The sequence below is a fragment of the Alosa alosa genome, unplaced genomic scaffold (genome assembly GCF_017589495.1).
Source record: "Alosa alosa isolate M-15738 ecotype Scorff River unplaced genomic scaffold, AALO_Geno_1.1 AALO_1.0_unplaced_89, whole genome shotgun sequence".
NCBI classification, from domain to species: Eukaryota; Metazoa; Chordata; class Actinopteri; order Clupeiformes; family Clupeidae; genus Alosa; species Alosa alosa.
The window spans coordinates 525-24,163 of NW_025963082.1; the positions used below are offsets into that span (position 1 = coordinate 525).

Genomic DNA, 23,639 nt, shown 5'->3' on the forward strand with positions numbered 1-23,639 from the left:
CAGGACTGCCTGTGCTTTGTGGAGAAATTAAAATATGTGTTCCAAAACCAAACCAGCATTTGGATGTATTCATTTGGATGTTTATTCCTTTACATTTAAAGCTTCCACTCAGGAAAGTCTTTTATCCAATGTACTGTAACTAACTTGTAGCATGGAAGTCTCAGATTTCTTAGTTGGAATCTCTGAATTGCATTCAAAACAAATTCAGGTCAAGGATTCTGACTTCTTACTGGGAAAAAAGTACAATTGAACACCACTCGGCGTTCCCACTTTTTTTAACTCCGGCCACCTAACGGGTCTTCAAAGTCAGAAGTCTGGCGTCCGAGTTGTCTAGAATGCAGCATATTACTTTGGTGATGCCTTGACTTCCATCTTTTATCTTTTAAAAACTCCTATTCTAGTGACTGTCTGACTTTATACACATGCACCATTAGCACATACACATATGAATGACAAGTCCTGATCACTTTGCTGAATCAGTTTTATTTTTAAGAGGGGGGAAAAAAATCATGGTAAGGAAGAAATCACATCAGAAATATAACTGCTGAAAACCATTTCAACTGGATCTCTCCATGGTTCCTTCATTTTGTTTCCAACAGTCTAGGATGCATTAAAACTGATTAGTTCAGATACTTATTCCAAATAAATAGAATTTCATTTAGTTAACCATTTTTTCTTATTAAATCACACCGCACCCCAGCCTACCTACATTTACCCAGACTCCCCCAGCAACCCCCTCAGCCAATGGGCTCACAGCACTGGGATTCTCAATGAAGGCAGTGGCTCACAGAGATCCAATAGGTAACTCTACACCCTTTCCAGTACCCTATGTCAGATCTGAAGTGCTCTGTGACGGCATTCATTTGACGCCCATCTCATAAAAAAAAAAAGGTTGTTATCTGATCTTCCTCTGAGAAAGAGTATGATTATAACCAAAGATTCCAGAACAGAGCTCCGCTCTAGAATCTTTGATCATAACCTAGTGCAGGTCTGCTATGTGACTGCACCCGCTGGCTAGCAACGGCTCAGTGAGTTCTAACAGCACTGTCACCCTCGCTGCCCTCAGGTCGCTGAAACCAACATGAACAGTAGGGGGCGCCAGGTTCATCATTTCGCTCACTCACACCAATCTGAATGAATATACAATATGTTACAGAGATACAGTATATACATGTCTTCTACATTAGAGACAACAACAAGGCTGACAACAGCCTTAATCCTCTGTTGACAAAATGTTCACAGAAAACACACACACACAACTTGTGGGGGAACAATCAATCTGTGAATAGAGGAATTAGACATAGCTCTTTCTTGGGACTGTAAATTAACAACCCCGCCCCCCAGGAGTAGAGGAAAAAACTACTGACCAAAGTGCTTGTTTCAGGGCAGACCTGACCTGGCTCGTAACATGTAAACCGCAGGTCAGGTTACAGTGATGTCCAGACATACTGTGCACACACCTGAAGTCTCTGTGTCTCACACACTCACACACACACATACACGTGCAACAAACCATCCAGTTACAATATCACGATGACACAAACAAAACACAACTCATCTGCTGGTCAGCCAGCAAGAATACCCTGCCACTCAACAATGATATTCTGACACACACAAAAGCAGGGGGGCATCAGAGGTCAAGTACAAACACCTGTGAGTGATGCTTGTATTTAAAATATGGTTGTGGTAGTGGTGGCAGAGGATGAACTCAGTCCTCTTTATGTGATTGGAAACAGGTACTCCTCAAGCTTACTTTATATTACATTTACACCCTTACCATGCCTGATTCTCTCTCCCTCGCTCGCTCTCTCTCTCACACACACACACACACACACACTAACACTCGGTCAGCCCCTCTCCGACCTTTCCTCCCCTGTCTGACCCTCAGCCGGAACACGCCGGAAGGAAGGCAGCCAGCCTCATTGAGCTCTTAAGACAGGAATAGGATACCAACTTTAAAAAGCCACCATGGGGAAAACAAACACAAACACTAAACAAACAACAAACCTGGATTTGACTCTTTTTGTTTGTATGTTTGTTCTAATTGTGGTGGAATAGAGGGCATTCTCAGGGAATAAGGAATTCCCCAAGATTCTGGGAATTCTCTGAGATTTGATTGAAATAAAACTCTGCAAGCATATCCCAACCACAATGATAACTCTTGGGTGACATCACAAAAAGTTATTTTTTTCTCCCATCTGTAGCAGGTAGGTGTCTGACTCTAGTGTGGACATTTAAAGTGTCCTTGCAAGAGAACAGTGGGTTGAAGTCCAGGACACAGCCGCACAGGGGCATTGGAAAGTGTACAGTGCCCATGATGGAGCTATTTGCCTCATCTTTCCTCAGGAGCAATTGGCATCCTCCAAAGTTCAGACTAGTCAGCAGACTCGGCACACTCCTGTGACGGCACTATGAAGTCTGCTTACCAGATAGTGAAGGGGAAAAAAAAAAAAAACACTACAGCGCAGAACGGCTGTGGACCAGCATGTTTATAAATAACAAAAGAAACACATCTCCCGCTCATGTACAGACCTTGTGTCAGGTTCTCAGTGTTTTAATCGGAATAAAGATACTAGGGGTGAGGGGAGGAGAATAATGGCTCTGCAGAACTTCCATCACACTCAGCGAGAACACCAGGCACCCTAAGCTTAGCACTACCCCCTCTCTCTCCTGCACGGGTGTCTCTTACACTTCATCATTACAACATCTTAAGCTTCTACGGTATCTAATCAGGCCAAAACATACTGTACCCCTGCTGCACTACACGAAAGGACGTCTGACCTCCAGGAGTCCCTGCTTTAGTCCTTCAGTGTTAATTCAGACCATTAGTCTAAAAGCTGTCTCTGTGTTTAGAGCAACACTGTCTGTCCAACGTGCCTCTTCAAACAACAATTCGTCCGCTCCGCCACGGGGATCGGGTTCAGAGTCGCTCAGCATCTGACCCATCACACACGCAGCACCTTCTGCCTTCTCCTGTTCCAGCAAAGCCCACTACGCTCCGCGCACACAAACACAGACACACACACACACACACACACACACACCTCTGATGGATGGGAGCTGTGTTTTAACATTCAAGCAGATGCCCTCCTCTCTCACTCCCCTCGATCACAACTTTGTCTTTTTTGGCTTGACAACAGCTGACGGGGCTGATGAATCTATTCAAGTGTTCACAAAAATACCCGACGCAGCGTCTGCCTGGGGGCTGGGTTGGGATCTGAAACAGCCCCGCAGACAGTGCGCCCTCAGATCCAGTTTCCCAGGGACAAGAGTGTCTGCGGGAGAGGGATGTAGACATTAGCAGACTAGCAGATATTCTATGTTTTATTGCACTTCTTAGTCAAAGGGGAGGCTCGGAGAGGCCTTGCAGAAAAAAGAAAAAAAAAAGAAAAAAGCAAACATTGGTAAAGATGTAGAAAGGCCTCTTCCCTGATAAATCTATGAATATGTTACTGATAGATAAGACATTTATATTTTTTTACAACTGGTGATGGGAGAAACACTCTGAAGCTCGCTCAAGCACTGTGGTAGAGAACTATGTATTTATGGAACATAACACAAGAGAAAAAGAAAGTAAAGTAGTAGATAAATGCCCATTCACCCTTTATATGAGCACTGTGGCTCAGCACTCCGTAGACCAAGTTCATTACACATACTGATAAAGAGCGGCCACCTGACCGCAGCCACTGCTAACGGACAGCCTCCGCTAACGGACAGCCTCCGTAAGCCGACACCTCCCAGAGATGATGACGGAGAGAGAGGAGGAGGAGGAGAAGGAAAGAGAAGACGAGGGAGGAAGAGAGGAAGAGGGGGCTACAGTAAGAGTAGCGGGAGGAAGAGTGAAGTTAGGCCATGTCTCTCTCCATCTCTCTCTCTCTCTCCCTCCTCTCTCTCTCTTTCTGTCCATCCGTCTCTCAGACCACCAGGATCTTGACCTCGTCGTGCTCGTCCGGCCGGTAGAAGAAGGGGATGCAGGGGTTCTCTCCGAGGAAGGGCGCGGGCCGGGCCTGGGGGTTCTGGATCTCCTGCAGCAGCTGCATGATCTGGCGTGCCGTGCCATCCTCTTTGGGCCTCAGGGGGCTGTCCATGAGTTGACCGTCAGCGGCGCTTTGCTGCAGTGGTGGCTCTTCGCTCGACTCGGGCGAAGGGTCCAAGACCGCCGCTGTGCTCATGTCCATAGACTCTGCACAGGGAGGGAGAGGACGGATGTAATTTCAGATGCTTAGTACAGGTGATAAAGCAGATGATGTCCCTTTTACAGGATCCAACATTTTCACAATTTCCAGGGAGGATCTAAATACCATCCAAACAAAGAATTGTGCAGAAAAATATTTTAATACAACATTCCATTTCATAAAATAGACATCAAAGAAAAAAAATATATATTTTTTTCTACCCCAGTGGAGGTATGTCAACTCCTAAGGGTTCTGTTTCCTGTACTTACAGTAAAAGTGTTAAGCTCCTTGTGCTGTAAGTAGGAGATTTTCCACAGAGACCAGTGAACAACCAGCCTATTTAACTTGACACAACATGACGCAGGACACAACAACAATGCACATTTGGCTGGTGACAGTCGCAGACGTGTGTAGCACGTTGTACCAAGGATATGCAACGGCCCTGTAGCTTTATGTACCTGGTCCATCTACAGCGTTGAGCTCCATGCGTCTGTGTGCGGCCTGCTGTTCCGTGTCGGTCCCATGGGGGGCGCTGTGGGGCTCGTTGCTGACGGCACTGACGTAGCGCGTGTACCACTCGTTCCTCTCGCCCACCAGCCGCATCACCAGGTCCTGCAGCTCCGCCAGCTTTGCCTGGGGGGTTACCACGGCAACGTCAGTCACATATTCAGTGCCAGAGCAAAGACCTCTACTATGTTGGTGTAAGACCTCTTCTAAGTGGTGTATCCAATGTGTAGACATTGTGTGTAAGTGGACTTTAGAGAGTACATTGTGTTTATATGGGGGAGGGCAGGTATTTGGGATGTGTGAATAATTTTGGTGTGAGTGTGTGTGTGTGTGTGTGTGTGTGTGTGTGTACCTTCATTTCCTCCTTGTCTTTGGCCAGCATGCTGATGTAGTGCTCCTTCTCAATGTGCCGCTGCTTCATGATGGCTCTTTGGTTCTGGTACAGAGCAATGTACTCCCACACACACACAGACAGACAGACAGACAGACAGACAGACAGACACATACAGACACATGGGTAGATGAGAAATTAATGCAATTTTGTATGTTTTATAGTTTAAAGATTTAGCTTTAAATGTGTGTGCATGACATAGTACAAATCTTCAAGATGAAAATCTATGGACCCCTAGATGTGTACCTAATCTACCAGTTTCTCTGGAGAGCTAAGGTGTGTGTGTGTGTGTGTGTGTGTGTGTGTGTGTGTGTGTGTGTGTGTGTGTGTGTGTGTGTGTGGTGTAGGTGTGTGAGTGTGTGTGTGGTGTGTGTGTGTGTGGTGTGTGTGTGTGTGTGAGTGTGTGATGTGTGTGTGTGTGTGTGTGTGTGTGTGGTGTGTGTGTGGGTGTGTGTGTGTGTGTGTGTGTGTGCGCGCATGTGTGTGGTGTATGTGTGTGTGTGTGTGTGTGTGTGTGCATGTGCGCGCGTGCGTGTATGTGTGTGTTCGTGTGTGTGTGTGTGTGTGTGTGTGCGTGCGTGTGTGCGTGTGCGTGTACCTATCGTATCGGTCTCTCCCGATAGCTGAATGCAGCGGTGTTCCAGTTCTTCCATGCGTTCTTTGAGGTCGGCCTTCTCCTGCATGACACTCGTGAAACGCTCCTGAAGCTTCTCCATGGCAACGCGCAGGGCCTCGTGGACCTCCACGGGCACGCCACCCGCATCCCCTACAACACACACACACACACACACACACACACACACACACACACACACACACACACACAACCGCACAGTTAATCCTTACGGGTTCTTTCATACGCCCATACAAACCCACGCACACACACCTGCATTAAAGCCTACGCTCTTCTCACCCATGTTGGGGATGAGACACACACACACACACACACACACACACACACACACATTAAAGCCAGTGCTCTTCTCACCCATGTTTGTGATGGAAACGTTGGGGCTGGAGCTGCTGTTCTCCGCCTGCTGCTGCTGCTGCTGACTCAGCGCTGCCACCTGCTGGAGGGCCGTCTGGTGCAACCTCGTCTCCATGTCCAACAGCCTCTTCAGCTCATCACGCTCACTCTCCACACGAAACAGCACCGACTGCAGGAACTCCTCCTGTGTGTGTAGTGTGTGTGTGTAGTGTGTGTGTGTGTGTGTGTTGGGGGAGGAGGAGAGAGGAGATAGACAGGTATGGTGACCAGGTTGCCATGTGCACGAACCCCAACCTCCAGCACATGCTCTCCCCGAGTTTCTATGGTGTCTGGACATATTTGCAAATGAACTTGGGGTGTGGTGGAGTGGTCGGGAGCAGAGCTAGTGCTAGAGCTAGAGGAGTGGCCGCGTGAACAGCCACCTGAGCGAGGAGCGGGATATTCGCACCGCTCAACTCCGCTCACTAGCTCTGGTCGGGAGACTAGACTACACTCACCATCTCCTCCCTGCTGTCAAAGTCCTCTGGGATGGCGATAGCGGACTTCTCAGCGCCCTCTGCTAGAGACTGGCTCTCCAGACCATCGCCTGGACCGGAGAGACAAAGAAAGAAAGGGGGGGGGGGAGAGAGAGAGAGAGAGAGAGAGAGAGAGAGAGAAACACAACATGTTACATTTATATTGCGCTTTTCTAAACACTCAAAGCGCTTCACAGCGAAGGGGGGAATCTCACTAACCACCACCAAGAAAGAGAGAGAGAGAGAGACCCTAAGGATTAAGAGTTCTTGACTTTTTCACTTTTACAAACAAAAAGCCCAATCTCTGAACCGTAATAACTCTAAACTCTTGCCCCGGTGTTTGCTGTCTGATGTCATCTGAATCATTCTCTGGCTGTGTGCCTCTAACCCAAACCTTATCAGCAAAAAACCAGGACTGATTCAGCTTACACAGGTGCTGCGTGTGTAGCCTACTCTGGATGTGCAGCCCTCTGTGAATGTGTATCCCCATACATAAAGGTGTGTCCCATCCCTGATGTGGATGTATGTCCTACTCCAGATGTGGAAGTGTGTCCCAATAGAAGTGTGTTCTACCCCTGAAGAGGAGGTGTGTATATAGATGTGTGTCCTAGCCTGGGTGTGGATGTGGGTCTTATAGGGCTTATTCGCAAACGCCGCCACGGCCATATTGTTGATATGACATTCCAGTTCTGTAGGCTATTCTATGTGACAATCGTCTGTAGTGTGTAGATTGAGCTGAGCAGAGCACAGTAGCCTAACGGCTTCATCTCGTCAATATAAGTAGATACATTTATGGACCCATATCTAATAGCATTAAGTAAACATCCGTCATTATTGTCAACTGTAACTTACCCTGATATTTATTTATAGCCTAACTGTTTTGTTCATACATAGGCACACGTCGCAGCTGAAGGGGACAAGCGTTCAAGTCGCCTGAGTCAAGGTCGGCGAACTTATATTTGTTCCACCAACGACATCGTCTAACATTGCCATGATCGCAGAGAGTAAAGTTGCATCTCATTGGACTGCAATTGTATCTTGCGTTTGCCTGTTGCTCACAACCTGCAGCCAAGGACTTTGCTAAAGTAGTTTAAAGTGGGTGATTGTTTTTGTCTGATAACTTCTACAGGAGGATCAGAAAGGGCTAACATATTTCTCTGTAAAATTTCCAAAATCCAAGTGAACAAAACAATATACAAATCAGAAGTATCTACTGATACATTTTTCCGCTGAGTTTGTTCCTACTATTTGCCACTTGCCGTGCCACTAAGACAAGCTGAGAAGGGTGCATCATTAATAAATTTATTAGCCTATAGGCTACTGTAAACGTTAGCTAACATTGCCTCCCTAGCAATGCTATCTATGCAAATGCAATATGTCCAAAGGTAATCTACAGTAGGCGACTACATCAGGCTACTGCTGATGTCTCCGCATTGCATAGGGGCAGCTGTCTGCACTGTCTAAAACGTATTTAACTTAAGCCCACAGAGGACAATATTTACATAGTCTTAATAATACAAATATAATAATGGCGATGGATGTGAGGAGTTGGCTGTAAGTTTAGCCTAGGCTATTTATCCTATGTAGCCACTCCTGCGCTGACTATTTCTCAGTCTCATTCTCTTCTCATTTTCTGACCATGTCAACACTGAGCAACGAAAATAAGGGAGATTTTCCGGGTTACTCACCCAAAATACAGGGAAATTTTAACATTCGTCTTTTTGTTGCTATCCCTCTGCTGAGAGCAAGAATTCGTAGGCCTACTACAAAACTGCTGCACTAATTAAACGAGGTGTAAAGCTAGGTCTAATGAGATTGGCGTCAAATCATGCTCTCTCCTAACCAGCTCTCCCACACTGTTCTGATCACTCTAAGGTCGCCTTCAGGCAAGCAAAACGATGCTTTAAAAACATTTTCGCTGGAAGGACAGGGGGTAGGCTACAGGACAACAGTACAGAGACGGCCAAGTCCGATGGGGCTAATGTTATGAAAGTAATAAAATATGGGATATTTTACGGGAAAATATTAAAACAGGAAGACAGCTGGAAAAAAGTTGACAGGTATGTTTCTGACAGTGGGTGACTCTAGGGCTCTTTGCTGTTGTTATACGGCCTGTATTGCTGTTGTTAGAACGGCCTGTAGCCTAGGCCTATTGCAAAACATAGGCCTACAGTCACATTAAATTTTGTACAAATAAATAAACAGCTTACAGCGATCATACCGGCACTGTCGCGCTTGTCAATTGACAGCTGCATTAAATAGACCCACCTATGCATTTTCTATCAACAAAATGGCCACTGCGAACGTTATTACCTAATTATTACGTAGATCGAATATGCCTAATACCAGAAGTGTGTGTTCTATCCCATATAAGGATGTGTGTCCCACCCCGTATAAGCAAAGTCCTTTTAGGCAAGTCCCCACACTCAGCGGCCATCTTGCAACCCCACTTTTCCTATTTAAGTGAATGGGGAAGCATACAGGCAGGGGCAGGATATGTGTAGAGACTACTGCCATCATACAGGCAGGGGCAGGATATGTGTAGAGACTACTGCCATCATACAGGCAGGGGCAGGATATGTGTAGAGACTACTGCCATCATACAGGCAGGGGCAGAATATGTGTAGAGACTACTGCCATCTTGCCGTTACTAACTAACCCCATGAATTTCTATGAGGGATTCTTTGAGTGCTGCGTCACCTCATTAGAAAGTCTCTGGTATAAGGATGTGTGTCCTACCCCATAACGGTGTCCTAGCCCGGAAGTGGATGTGTGTCCTACCTTGGTCTCTGGAGGTGGAGGTCAACGCCGAGCCGTTGAGCAGGTCCTGCACCTCCGACTTCAGCTGCTCGTTATCTCTGGCCAGCTGGGTCAGCTTCTCCTGAAGGATGGAGGGACACAGTGAGGACAGATGGGCAGAAAGGAGGAAGTGTCACTGTCTGGCTAGTGCACATTTTATTCAGCAAAATGATCATAGCCACTGTTCAAATAACAAACTCTTCACAGCACCCTGAAGGAACCATTTTATTTCAGCAGTTCCTTCGGCAAACTGCTTAATCCAGAGGGCAAAGTCACCTTCTCAGAGGTTATTAATGCACCAGTCTGCTGTACTTTTCTCTCTCAAGTTAAACATCAGGAGCTCCAGCATAAATAGGCTTTAAAAAAAACTCCCTACATGGCATGACCTCACCTGACACACACACACACACACAGCTGGATGTGAGCAAACTTACAAAATTAGAGAAAAAATCATGAATGGAAGCAAACAGGATAACAAAAAGACAACAATAACAGGTGCACAACAGAGCAGAAAAGAGAAGCTAGAATAGAATAGAATGGGGTAGAATAGAGTAGGATATAGGAGGAAGAGGAGATGGAATAGATAAAAAGGAGACAGAGAAGAGAAAGTGAAGAGGAGAAGAGGAAGAGTAGAGGAGGTAGAGCAGGAGGAAGAGAAGACATGGGAAGAAAAGAGGAGAGGTGAGGAGGAGAGCATTGGTGCTCTGACCTGTGCGTCCTGCAGCTGCTGGTGGCTCTGCTGAAGCTGCACCTGGCCCTGCACCTGCTCGTGCTGCAGTCGGTCCATGAGCTGCGCCTGCTGGAGCACTCGCTTGTGCAGCTCCTCGCGCTCGCCCACTAGCTGCTGGTAGCCGCTCGAGTACTGCTGCAGGTGCGCCGCGTACTGGTCCCGCTGCTCACACACCGACAACACCTCCGCGCTGCGCTCCTCAAGCTGAGGAGAAGAGACAGAGTCAACAAAGGAGTCTCACACTCACACACACACACACACACACAGATGACAACTCCGCGCTACGCTCCTCAAACTGACAGGCAGAGACAGAGTCAACATAGGAGTCTCTCACACACACACACACACACGACAACTCCGCGCTACGCTCCTGAAACTGACAGGCAGAGACAGAGGAGACACAGGAGTCTCGGAATATACACACACAGAGGAGACACAGGAGTCTCGGAACACACACACACACACACGAGGCAAACATGTCTTAGCTTTTTGTCTGGCAAGACATGAAGCTAGGTACAGTAAATAGAAATACGGATATTTTAGGCGAAAACGTCAAAAATTGTTTTCTTATAGTTTTTCAAAGGTTTTGCGCCCACACTAGAGCATAGCAACACCAGAGTTGCTACGCCAAGTGTTTGTTGTTGGTGATGTTTAGAACATAAACCATTATCCAGTGTTATCCATTAACCAGTGTTAAGGAACCCACACATAAGACTTTCAAAAGTATTCACCTAAGAAACTGTTTTTGAAAAGTACTGTGTTCAGTGTCAGAATACACGATTTTATTATACGGCTCTTCACAATGCTAGTAGAATGCTCCATTGACTTGAATGGGATTTCCCAACGTTCTACAGTAAAATATTTTCATGTAATTACCGCTGCAAACATATAATTACCGCTGTCAATGGCAACGGGTTTTGTGCTGCTGATTTAAGTTTTTCATATCACTCCGCAAGTAGTCCGGTCACTTCTTCGGGAACTTCATTCAAAAGTGAAAGCAGACGGTTGATCAGCTGTGTTCTAAAGAATGTTTGATTCAAGGTCAGCGTGTTTTGCAAACTATTTTTCTCAGCAAAGGCCACGACAAAACGCTAACAAATAAGTGTAAAGAGACATATGGTGGAGTTTATTTTTTCGTTTTGGCAAGTAGCCGTATAATAAGCGGGATAATGTATAGAATGCCGGTCATTATTGGGAAAGTAAGTCCCTTCAGGGCGAAGCAAAACCCTTCCGCTGGCGCGTCGGGGTCCGGTTCGCCCTGTCGGGACTTATTTTCCCAATAATGACCGGCGTTCTATACATTATCCCTTACTTAATGTGGACACAAGAGAGTAATAATTATGTAATAAAGTGGGCATCACCCGCGTTCTAGCACGTCGGTGCTCACGGAGTAGGACCACAGAATCAGCAGCAGGTCTTGGGCCACTTGAAAACACTGAACCCAGAGAAGGACCCGAGCACACGAATACTTGAACCGAGCTTTAATGGTGCTGGTGATTACCGTTTCGACGTGGACAGTGTCTTCATCAGAGTCAAAATCTGTGAGCCCTTGAAGTGGCCCAAGACCTGCTGCAGTAACAATTATGTGTTTATTTGGACAGGACCTACGGTGTATGGTGGTGCTATTGCTCAGTTATAATACAAAGGTTTTGGAATGCTATGCTGAATGTTCATACTGGAGTCAGTTTGGGTGTCATAGGGTGCCATGGTCAGGTGAGCGAGGCTCGTGGGACCTGTGGTGCAGCAGCGCGAGGGGCCCCACCTGTTCTTTGCCGTTGTGCAGGTCCTCCTGCAGCTGACCCATGCGGCGGGCCAGCTCCTTCTTCACGTGCAGCTCCGACTGCAGGGCGCTGGTCAGCTCCATGTTCTCATTGGTCTGGGGGACAGAGAAGAGATAGGCTACGCTACTACCACTGACCAGTGTTCATTTGGCTTTGGTCAATTGACCCAACACGATTATGATATACAAATCATCCGGACACGGACACGGACACGGACACACACACACACACACACACACACACACACACACACACACACACACACACACACACAGGGTACTTTAGCTTCTAAATTCACACACAAAGGTTTTCTGACCAGCTCGTAGAAGCCACTCTGCAGCTCAGCGAGCTGGTCCTTGAGTTCTCTCTAAACACATACACACGCACACAGAAACTGACCAACTTGACGAAGCCGTTCTGCAGCTCAGCCAGCTGGTCCTTGAGCTCGCGGTTCTGGGCAAGGGCCCGGCTGATGGTGGCCTTGTCACTCTGCGCGTCCTCCAGGACGCGCCGCCGGTCATGCACCTCCTCAGCTGACCGCTGCGTCTCCCGCTCCAGCTCCTCCATACGCGTCTCCTGTTCCTGGCACAGCCGAGACAGCTGCTCGTTGTCCCGCACCTACTCACAAACACACACACACACACACACACACACCAAGGTTCGCACACATTGTCCATTTCAAATTTCCATACTCAGATTTTCAGTCTCTGCGGTAGATTGCACTGACTATATTTGTACTTTTTAATTATTATTTATTTATTTTTATTCTGATCTGAAGTCTTTTGTATAACCAAAGCTAATTTCTGAGGATACAAAATCTATTTGCTAATTTAATATCCCGATTAATATTATATTAAGATCCTAAGCACAAACAGAAGTGCTAAGCTCAACGCTCCCACATGCCACACTGCAGCTTTATGTCTTATATGAAACGCTCCCACATGCCACACTGCAGCTTTATGTCTTATATGAAACGCTTCCACATGGCACACTGCAGCTTTATGTCTTATATGAAACACAGCCTAGAGTTGCACAGATTTTGCGAATTGGGACCTGTACCTAACCAGGCTTTATTTATTTATTTAGTATTAACTTACAGCCTTCAGAAAACTTGCAATTGCCCATTGTTGGATAATATTTGTATATTTTCTTTTTTAGTTGTCTATAGGTACGCCGAAGGCTATATACGATAGTTCACTGCTGGTAAAGTTGACTGCAATAACTTTGTTTACAACTAATACAGTGTCATTTGCACAGGCATTTTTACAGACCACAGCCTAGATTCAACTCAGAAACAAATGGCGCTGTTGCACATCTTGCCTTAACTCCTTTAAGGTCAAGGACATCACGCTCTGGACCCAGACAAGGGTGAACATTTTAGTACTGTAAGCAAACTAGTCTTGAAACATAAATATATTTTCTGAAATATGCATTTCTCCTGTTTAGAAATGTTGAGGGCTTCTTGTAGTGTCTCTGTCTAGTGTGCGTGTGTTGTGTGTGTGCGTGTGTCTGACCTGTGCCTGGTACTGTAGGCTGAGGGCATCTCTCTCCTGCTGGGCCGTGTTGAGGGCCTCCTGTAGCGCCTGTTCCGTCTCTGAGGGTCCTGAAGGGGCGGAGTCCACAGACGCCTGCTGTTGTTGCTCATGCAGCACCGCTACAGACACACGTCATCTCATTAGTGTTATTATTATAGGGTTAGAGAGGCGCGCCAGACACACACACACTCACACGCACGCACTCACACGCACACACACACGCACATACAATCTTCCAGGCCCATGTCTCAGATGTCATCTCAATAGTAGTGTTACTACATGTATTATAATTTAATGATAGTGTATTTACTATCTGTAATACTGTATTTAGGCATGACATTATTGCACCGAGCTGAGAGAGAGAAAAAGAGAAAAATGATTGTGTGTGTGCGTGCGTGCGTGCGTGCGTGCGTGCGTGCTCTTACCTGCAGAACTCCTCAGCTCTGAGATTTGGGCTTCAAGCTCATGGATCTGTGTACTGCTCCGGTCCCGCTCCTCTGAGAGCATCGTCACCTACACACACACAGTGTCTGAGTATTTGGTGTGACTGTGTATGTTTGTGTGTGTGTGTGTGTGTGTGTGTGTGTGTGTGTGTGTGTGTGTGTGTGTGTGTGTATATATACAAGAGGTGGTGGTGGTGGGGAGGCGGCATACTGTAGTGTGTGTGTGTGTGTGTGTGTGTGTGTGAGTGTATTACCTGAGACAGAAGCTGTTCTGTCTTCTCTTTCCACACTCTTCCATCCTCCTGAATCTGTAACGCATACTGGTCTCGCTCTGTCTGAAGCTGGACCACTGATTCATTCATCTGCAACATACACACACTAACCATGACAACTGCTCTCTGTGTGTGTGTGTGTGTGTGTGTGTGTGTGTGTGTGTGTGTGTGTGTGTGTGTGTGTGGTCTCTCTCAGTCTCAGGGGTGGATACAAACTCAAACATGCACACACACACACACACACACACACCCACTCACCTGAGCTGCATGGGCCTCAAGCTGGTGTTTTTCCTCCATGAGCAACTGGACCTGCTGGTTAGCAGAGGGATGACCAGACTGGTTGGAGAACTGAATGAGATAGATAGATAAATAGACAGATAGAGGGAGAGAGGGAGAGAGAGAGAGACAGAGAGAGAGAAACACAATCAGGGTCTGGCCATTTTGGGACATTTGTCCTGTTTGGAATGTTCACACAAAACTCAATTCCCCTTCTACTCTCCATAACAGAGTTTTTATTTATTTTATTATTTGGTTGACGCTTTTATCCAAAGTTAAACTTAAGAGAAGTGGAAAAGCTGCTCTCAGTCAGGGTGTGGTCAGGATGGAGACGGAGTGGTTGTGTGTGTGTGTGTGTGTAAGCAATGACGTCAGCCACAACTTGACAGTTGCGTATGTTGTGGGGTTTAACAGGATGGAGACGGAGTGGTTGTGTGTGTGCGTGTCTAACCTGTTGCAGCATGACGTCGGCCATCTCCAGGCGCCTGCGAAGGTCGTCCAGCTCCAGCGTCAGGCTGCTGTTCTCACTGACGCGCTGACGCAGCTGTTCAGTCAGCTCTGAGCTCTGCTGCCGAGCCTCTTCATTTGAGTTACTGCACAGAGAGAGAAAGAGCAAAATTTATAAATTTCACCCAGACATGACACATACTCCAGCCTCAGCATACACCCATCCACCACACAAGCTTCACTACCGAGACGCAGCCCATACACACACACACACACTCTATCTATACACACACACACACACTTATTCTCCCAAACACACACTTACTTTAGCCTGAAAACCTCCAGCCGCAGACTGTCCCTCTCCTTCTCCAGCTCTTTGTTATGCTGCAAGAGAGAAACAAACTTATAGCCACAGACTGAACCAGTCCACCTCATATAATCACCACAACGTGCATAATGTCCAGGTTATGACAAATGGACCAGTCCACCTCATATAATCACCACAACATGTATAATGTCCAGGTTATGACAAATGGACCAGTCCACCTCATATAATCACCACAACATGTATAATGTCCAGGTTATGACAAATGGACCAGTCCACCTCATATAATCACCACAACATGTATAATGTCCAGGTTATGTCAACTGGTCCAGGCCACCTCATATAATCACCACAACATGTATAATGTCCAGGTTATGTCAACTGGTCCAGGCCACCTCATATAATCAACACAACATGTATAATGTCCAGGTTATGACAAATGGACCAGTCCACCTCATATAATCACCACAACATGCATAATGTCCAGAGTTGTCAAATGCGTTCAACCAGTCCACCTCATATAATCACCACAACATGTGTAATGTCAGGTTTGTCAAATGTAATCACCACAACATGTGTAATGAACAACAGGCCACCTCATATTGCCTTGAGTTTTTGGCTTAATGTTTGCCACAGGTTTGAACTGCCAGTCCACCTCATATAATCAACACAACATGTGTAATGTCCAGGTTTGGTCCAGTCCACCTCATATAAATCACCACAACATGTGTAATGTCCAGGTTATGACAAATGGATGCATGTCGGATAACAAACTGAAGGGACACAATACTTATTTATTGAGTACAGGTTGCTAGGTTACAGACTGTATGTCTGTCGCATATGCTGCACTCTGAACTCATTTTTACTAAATACACAAAAGCAAAGACCGCAGGGTGGTATTCAAGAAAACGTGTTTTGTTAAAAAATTTGTTAACCCTGCAATGCGGGGAAACTGGGCTTTTCCGTTTTTAGTAAAAATCTTTTAAACTTTGGGTCAGTTACCACAGTACACCTCACTCCTGCTGAGCAACATTTTGACATGATTAGGTTGTCATTAATTCTCAACATACAGTAGTAGCCAGGTCAGAGGGCGTGGTGTGGTGTCTGTGTATGTGTGTGTTTGTGGGTGTGTACCTTGTCAAACTGTTTCTGCTGAGTGGACACAGTGGACAGAGTTCTCTCCAGCTCAGACACACGCTGCTTGCTGGCCTGAAGCCGGTTGTTTAGCTCCTCCGCGTCCGCTGTAGGTGCGCACACACACACACGCACACACACACGCACGCACGCACACACACACACACTTAAATCACTGAACTGCTACATTAATCTTAAATCTAGTATAGACACCATTTCATAGTTGAGACTAAATGTTTTTAACTGATTTGGTTCTCCACATCAGCTGCAATTAAGTATACACACAATCACGTGCAGGGCTAATGCAAAATACACACACACAGACACATACACAAACACCCACCTGATTTCTGTCGAGCAGCCTGTTGCGTGTAGGAAAGGGCAGTCTGCAGCTCTGTCTTCTCAGACACAAGGATGCCAATGGTCTGGATGTGTACCTGTTTAAACACACACACACAAACATTAAAGCAACTAGAACACAAGTCAGCAGACTGGTTATATGACCAGTGGAGGTTCCCCATCTGAAAAACAGCATGAAGTTCAACTGACCTGCAGCTGTTCCCGCATGGCTCCCTGCTCCTTCACACACTTCTGCTCAAACTCCTTACGCTCCTGAGGAGAAAGTAGATCAGAGGCCACCTGAGGTTAGCAGCGCTACATGCTACTCTATCACACTCCCTCACATTATATATTACAATACCCTGGCAAAGAGAAAGACTATGAATGACATGTTGCCTGTACCCATTCATCCTTTGTTATTTAAATTTAAATCTGAGCTTGTGAACCATGAAAGAATGTGAACCATAAGCTCTTTGTGCACATGAACATAACAAAGCAAATAACAACATGTGTTACCTTCTGAAGCTGGTCATTGAGCTCTTGAGATTGCTGTGTCTGAAACGGAATATCACAAGAAGCACAGTTAGGCCACATAGCCCATAGTCTGCTCTCTCTATCTCCTTCAGCACAGGAGACACAGCCATTCACTACAGCACAGATGGTTAGCAGTTAACACACCAAGGGTTATTCACTACAGCAGTGATTATTAGCAGCTAACATGCTAAGAGCTATTCACTACAGCACAGATGGTTAGCAGCTAACACGCTAAGGGCCATTCACTACAGCAGAGATGGTTAGCAGCTAACATGCTAAGGACGATCCACTACAGCAGAGATGGTTAGCAGCTAACATGCCAAGGGCCATTCACTAAAAAGAAATGGTTAGCAGCTAACACGCTAAGGGCCATTCACTACAGAAGAAATGGTTAGCAGCTAACACGCTAAGGGCCATTCACTACAGAAGAAATGGTTAGCAGCTAACACGCCAAGGGCCATTCAGCACAGCAGAGATGGTTAGCAGCTAACACGCCAAGGGCCATTCACTACAGCAGAGATGGTTAGCAACTAACACGCTAAGGGCCATTCACTACAGCAGAGATTGTTAGTAGCTTACACGATAAGAGCCATTCACTACAGCAGAGACGGTTAGCAGCAAACATGCTAAAGGCTGTTCACTACAGCAGAGATGGTCAGCAGCTAACACTCTAAGGGCTATTCACTACAGCAGAGATGGTTAGCAGCTAACACACATTGGTCTAGGAGTTTAAATCGAGCTCTGAAATAAATGCAGCTTACATACTAAGGGCCATTCACTACAGCACAGCTGGTTAGCAGCTAACACGCATTGGTCTAGGAGTTTAAATCGAGCTCTGAAATAAATGCAGCTTCAATTTAAACTCAGCCGCATAAATAGGGCAAACACAAAGATGAAAACTAAATAAACAACAAACAAATGGATGACAAATTACATCTAAATAAACACTCAAAACATAAATAAGATGTCAAATAAATGTAAAATAAGTGGACAGACAGGCAAGTAACTGGGCCATCATCTATCTATCTATCTATCATCAGTACATGTGCTCCTATTGCCAACATGCAGGGGCACTAATCGTGCATGTGTGAATATGTGTGCATGTCCGTGTGGGTGGGTTGTGTGTTTTAGAGAGTCTATTTATTTCCAAGCAGACACTGTGCAATTTTGACGTGCCATCAGTCAGATCTGACAAAACTTGTTAACAGGGCCGAATTCCTGTCCCATCTGTAGTTCTGATCAGAAGACGTCACGATCAGAAGACGTCACAATCAGAAGACGTCACAATCAGAAGACGTCACAATCAGCATTCCAGCTCCAGTCTGATTTTGGCATATGATCAGAATATTTTGTCGTTTGTCTTGTAGTGTGGGCAGTCTATTCAGTGGTGGCACAGCAACCACATCCGATTGAAACGTGTTGTGTGAGTTGCCATATCTTATGCAAAATGCACAGTATCTGCCTGGCTTAACAGTGTGTGTGTGTGTGTGTGTGTACACACATGCATCTGTGCAAGTGTGCTTTCACTATTTTATATCTTGGTGAGTAGGCGCTTCTTTGCAAATGTCTACATGTGTGTGTGTGTGAGAGTGTGTGAGAGAGTGTTGGCTCTGCCAGCAGTGGTGCTCTGAGCGTACAGACACACACTCTTACCAGCTGCTGGAGCTGGGCACTGAGCTGCGAGTTTGTTAGGTTGCTGGAGTCCAGGGCAGCTGACAGCTCCTGGTTCCGAGCCTGACGTGCACACATGCAGAGACAGAGGGAGGGGGGGAGAAGGAAGAGGAAGAGGAAAGTGAGAGAAAGGATGAGAGAGAGAGAGAAGAGAGAGAGAGAGTGAGGAAGTGGGAGAGTGAGTGAAAGGAATGAGAGAGAGAGAGAGTGAGGAAGTGGGAGAGTGAGTGAAAGTGAGTGTGTGAAGGAATGATGAAGAGAAGTGAGGAGTGAGAGAAGGAGAGAGGAAATAAACGAAGGAGTAAGAGTGAGGGTATGAGGAAAGGTAAAGGGAGTGAAGGGGGAAGGACGAAAAGAGGAACAAAAAAGAAAATCATCAATATTGAATGGAATACATAAGAGAGAGATGGAGGGCTTTTTTCCGCTTTAAAAACAACAGCTGCTAGCTAGGCACTGTGTGTGTGTGTGTGTGTGTATTCCTCCTAGTTAGGCACTGAGTGTGTGTGTGAGTGTGTGTGTGTGTGCTCAACTGCGCATGTGTGTGTGTGTCTGCTTGCTAGGCATCATGGAAGGGAGCAGGAAGTTTAGGGGGGTGACCATAGTCCATGATGATCTATAAATGGCCCAAGCCTCTCAAAATACCTCTGAATCTCTGACTGACCAAGGCAATACAGGGTCATTTCCTGGTCATATGGAAGAAGCAAAACTAACCACAGGAATACCAAATGGTAATGTGAAGTGTGCTGTGACTAATGTATAATGATAACACAACTGATCCAAGAAAGCAATGGGTGTTTTCACTCACTTTAACTTTATCATGTCTTGGTAGACATATAGACAGTATATCATCTCAAATGCAGGAAAACACATTTAAAGGATCTGGCTACATATTGTGATTCTTGAGACATAACATGCATAACAATAGAATTTACAAAAGTAATTTAAAGTAAAACGTAACAGCACAAAGTAGTCGGCAATCTCAGGTGGAGAATTCACAAAGTTCACCATGAGTGTGTATGTGTGTGTGTGTGAGAGAGAGAGTGAGAGTGAGAGAGATATTGTGTGTGTGTGTGTGTGTGTGTGTGTGTGTGTGTGTGAGAGAGTGTGAGTGTGTGTGAGAGAGAGAGTGAGACTGAGACAGAGAGAGTGTGTGTGTGTGTGAGAGAGAGAGAGTGAGAGTGAGACTGAGTGTGAGTGTGTGTGTACGTGTGCTGAAGCACAGGAGCGATCATATGAGCCATGGCTGCCTCTGCCAACAACATTCCAACAGAGAGGAGCAGCGAGAATGGAGTGATTGTGGACGACTGAGAGGAGGAGGAGGAGGAAGAGCAGTATCCAGGAGAGTGCTTTCTGCTCTTAACATTCGCTAGTTGTAACTAGACTCTCTCCTCTACACAAATCTGAATTGAACTCAGGAATACTAACTGTAACTAGAGATACTCTCCTCTCTCCTCTACACAAATCTGAACTGAACTCAGGAATACGAGATAATAATGGCTTGAAAATGGAGGCCCAAGTGAGAAAACAAACACAGGTCTTAGTGCAGTAAGCGCTTTCTCACAGTCAGGTCTTAGTGCGGCAAGAGCTTTCTCTCAGTTAGGTCTTAGTGTGGCCAGAGCTTTCTCAGTTCGCCAGTTGTACGAAACTCATCTCAGGAATATCGAAAGAATTGAAAAAAGGGTCCAGAATGCACACTAACAAAGAAAACAAAAACCCATGACTTGGTGTGGAATGAGCTTTCGCTGATGCATGCCTTAGTGGCAGAGAGCTAAACTAACTGGTGAGGGATCAGGTGGAGGCATAATGATGGGGGAATGTGTTTAGCCAAATGCTATCAGAGCACAGATGGCCCCCTGTTAGTTCCAGATAGATGCACCGCAGCCTCTTTGATCAACAACTCTTTGATTTGAGGGGACCGTGTTTGTAAACAGGGATATTGGATTGTGGGTAGTCACTGGCCTCTTGAGCACTGGACTGGTAAACATCTCCACAGAATTTTCAACACAGCAGTTGAAGCCTTAGGCTCACAAAGGCGATGATCGCAGCAGTCTTAAAAAGAAACTTCAATAATCTCAATGTGCTTCCATGCATTTACAAAACAGCTGTTGTGAGAACACAGTGTGTGTGTGTGTGTGTGTGTGTGTGTGTGTGAGTGAGTGAGTGAGACAGTGAGTGAGAGAGTGAGAGAGAGAGAGAGAGAGAGAGAGAGAGATACAGATAGAGTGTGTGTGTGTGTGTGCGCGCGTCTTACTTCTAATTCTTTCTCGTTGACTGGTGAAGGGGCTCCATCTCCATTGACATAAGTGGATGACTGGAGCAGACAGAAAGCACAGGACTGGTCAGTGGGTAGAAAAAAACACATAATACTCAACAGCGCCAGGTCCAGGAGTAGGACCATGGTACTACTTTAAAGATGTTCTTCTCCTCCAAATGATGCCTGACCTTACTAGTTGTCTAGTGGGAAAGCTACTGTAGGCTTAGAACATGGAAGTGAATATGAGGCAGGGTCTAGTGATCTTTACGAGCCATCATACTTGGGTATCTGTGGTAAACCCTTCTCCCTTACCCTTACCTATCTTAAGCCCTTACTCGAGCCAGCTGTGCTTCAGGTTATTTAATGTGTGGAAGTTAACTGGAATTTTCATTCAAGTATTATTATGGAATGTAAAGATGATTAGGAGTCACTCAAATAGCACTTGACTTGTAGACCCCCTGACCTGGAATGTCCTACTGTTATACTGTGTGACTCTATGGTTCTACTGGAGATGTTTTTTTGGGGGATTTTTGATTCTACTATTTGTGATTCTACTGTTCGACTCTTTGCGATTCTACTATTCAACTGTATATGATTCTGCTGTTTGCAATTCTGTCAGTGTATATAGACTCACCCCAGAGAGTAGGCCATTTAGCTGTTGGGAGAGCTGACGAAGGCTTTCTGTAGACGACAAGGGCCTAAAACAACCAAAGACGTTTTAGTGAACAAATGAGAGATACATATCAAAGAACATAATTCATCTCATGACAGATAATTAGCCATAGAAATATTTCTACTGAAGGGCAACTTTTCTCTTTGGAAAAAAGCTATACTACACACTGTCAGTGAAGACTATCAGCAAGACTGTTAAGGTCAAGAATCTCCTGCAGTGTATGCAAAGTTGAAAATAGTTGCGAAATAAACACTCAGCCGTGACTGCAACCAGGCGCACACACACACACACACACACACACACACACACACACACACACACACACACACACACACACACACACACACACACACACACACACACACAGATCTGTAGTAAAGGGGTAAAAGCCACTCACCTGTTCTCATCAGTGGAGTTTTCATGGCAGTTGGTATCTTGGTTACAGTTCTGCAACACAGTCAGGAAACACAACAGCAGGTGACTGACAATACAGACCAGGAGACCCGACCGCTTTTTTTCACAGCTACTGTAACAGTCCAATCACAGCATTGCCATTTCTAATGTTTAGGGTGCCGTCATTGCTCCCAGACACTTGAAGATTGGTCACCCTCACGCTCCTTCAGCTGTCTGTTGTTCACCAGTGTTGGTATAGAACCCTGGGTTGCTAAATGGGAGACAAACATGGGACCAAACCATATCCCTTCCCAGCCAATCAACATAGAGCTTAAAGACAGGCGCACAGATGGAATGGCCGCTGATCTGATCGCAAATTGATTACAAATATCAATCTTTCATGAAATAGAAAACCGAAACGCGGGCTGTATCGTTAAATACAAAGTCAGACAAAATGGTGCCAGGATGAGTTAGTGTAGTAATATGGTTATAGTGGCGATGTAACAATGGTTGGTGAGCAACGGGAGAAACAGTCAGATAGCTGAACACTGACATAGACTGACAAACAGACAGATACGTAAAAAGACGGAGACAGACAGACAAAAACAAAGACAAACATATTGAGACAGACAGACAGAGAGGCAGACAGGCAAACACAAAAAAAAAAGAGAAACATACCAACAAACAGACAGACACACAGAGACAGACAGACCAATAAAAACACACAGACAAACAGACAGACAGATAAAAAACAAACAGACGGGCAGACAGACAGATTAGAACACAGACAGACAGACAGACAGACAGGCAGACAGGCAGACAGAGACAGACAGACAGGCAGACAGAAACACAGAGACAGACAGACAGACAAACCTGCAGAGCAGTGGCGTCACTGACACACTCAGGGTTAATAGTGCTAACGTTATCGCTAGCAGGGTTAGACACGGTGACGGGAGAGCCACGGCCAGCCTCCCCACTCGCCTCCTCCTGCAGCTGGGCCACGGGGGAGTCTCGGGCCTCCATCTCCGCTGGGGCCTATCACACACACACACACGCACACATACCCACACACACACACGCCACATACACACCCAACACACATGCACGTATACAACATACACACACGCACAAGCACACACAAGCCAATGATCAGGCCAAATATAAATGCTGGTTGGGTTCTTTAGCACAGAGTTAAACACACATATACACACACACACACACACGACACAAAGTAAACAAATGCTGCTCACACCCACACATAAATGGCATTGGCAAATTGGTCAAATGTTCAAAATGACAACAGTCTCTGGGTGAAAATCTTCATCACCCACAAACCCTTGCTAAACACATAAGCACACAATGGCATTTGCAGAAGTCATTGGTCACACTCATTCATGGAGTTCAAAATGACAACAGTCTCTGGGTGAGAAATCTTGAGTCTCTGTTGGTCTAAGTAT

The 23,639-nt window shown here is 45.8% G+C and overlaps 1 protein-coding gene across 1 annotated transcript; it reads right to left on the bottom strand.

Moving 5' to 3' along the window:
• Window positions 1-463: 463 nt before the first annotated feature.
• golga2 (golgin A2) lies at window positions 464-23,404 on the bottom strand. Its single transcript, XM_048237269.1, has 25 exons — window positions 23,056-23,404; window positions 22,187-22,236; window positions 21,751-21,814; window positions 21,114-21,173; window positions 18,845-18,925; window positions 17,174-17,212; window positions 16,868-16,930; window positions 16,662-16,755; window positions 16,319-16,425; window positions 15,185-15,243; window positions 14,864-15,005; window positions 14,395-14,484; window positions 14,119-14,226; window positions 13,847-13,934; window positions 13,401-13,540; window positions 12,286-12,504; window positions 11,868-11,981; window positions 10,085-10,309; window positions 9,358-9,457; window positions 6,559-6,647; window positions 6,062-6,245; window positions 5,672-5,839; window positions 5,035-5,141; window positions 4,634-4,808; window positions 464-4,183 (listed from the first exon to the last, which is right to left on the bottom strand). Exons 1-25 carry the CDS (start codon window positions 23,203-23,205, stop codon window positions 3,915-3,917), a joined length of 2,985 nt encoding a protein of 994 aa, XP_048093226.1. The 5' UTR covers window positions 23,206-23,404; the 3' UTR covers window positions 464-3,914.
• Between the last annotated feature and the right edge of the window lie 235 nt (window positions 23,405-23,639).

What these genes read in the sequence shown, in the direction of transcription:
- golga2 (XM_048237269.1), bottom strand. Translation starts at nt 23,205, where the DNA reads ATGGAGGCCCGAGACTCCCCCGTGGCCCAGCTGCAGGAGGAGGCGAGT. An exon ending in CCATGCGGGAACAGCTGCAG is followed by an intron (nt 16,756 to 16,867) that starts GTCAGTTGAACT and finishes GTGTTTAAACAG; the next exon opens with GTACACATCCAGACCATTGG. An exon ending in GGCTGCTCGACAGAAATCAG is followed by an intron (nt 16,426 to 16,661) that starts GTGGGTGTTTGT and finishes GCGCACCTACAG; the next exon opens with CGGACGCGGAGGAGCTAAAC.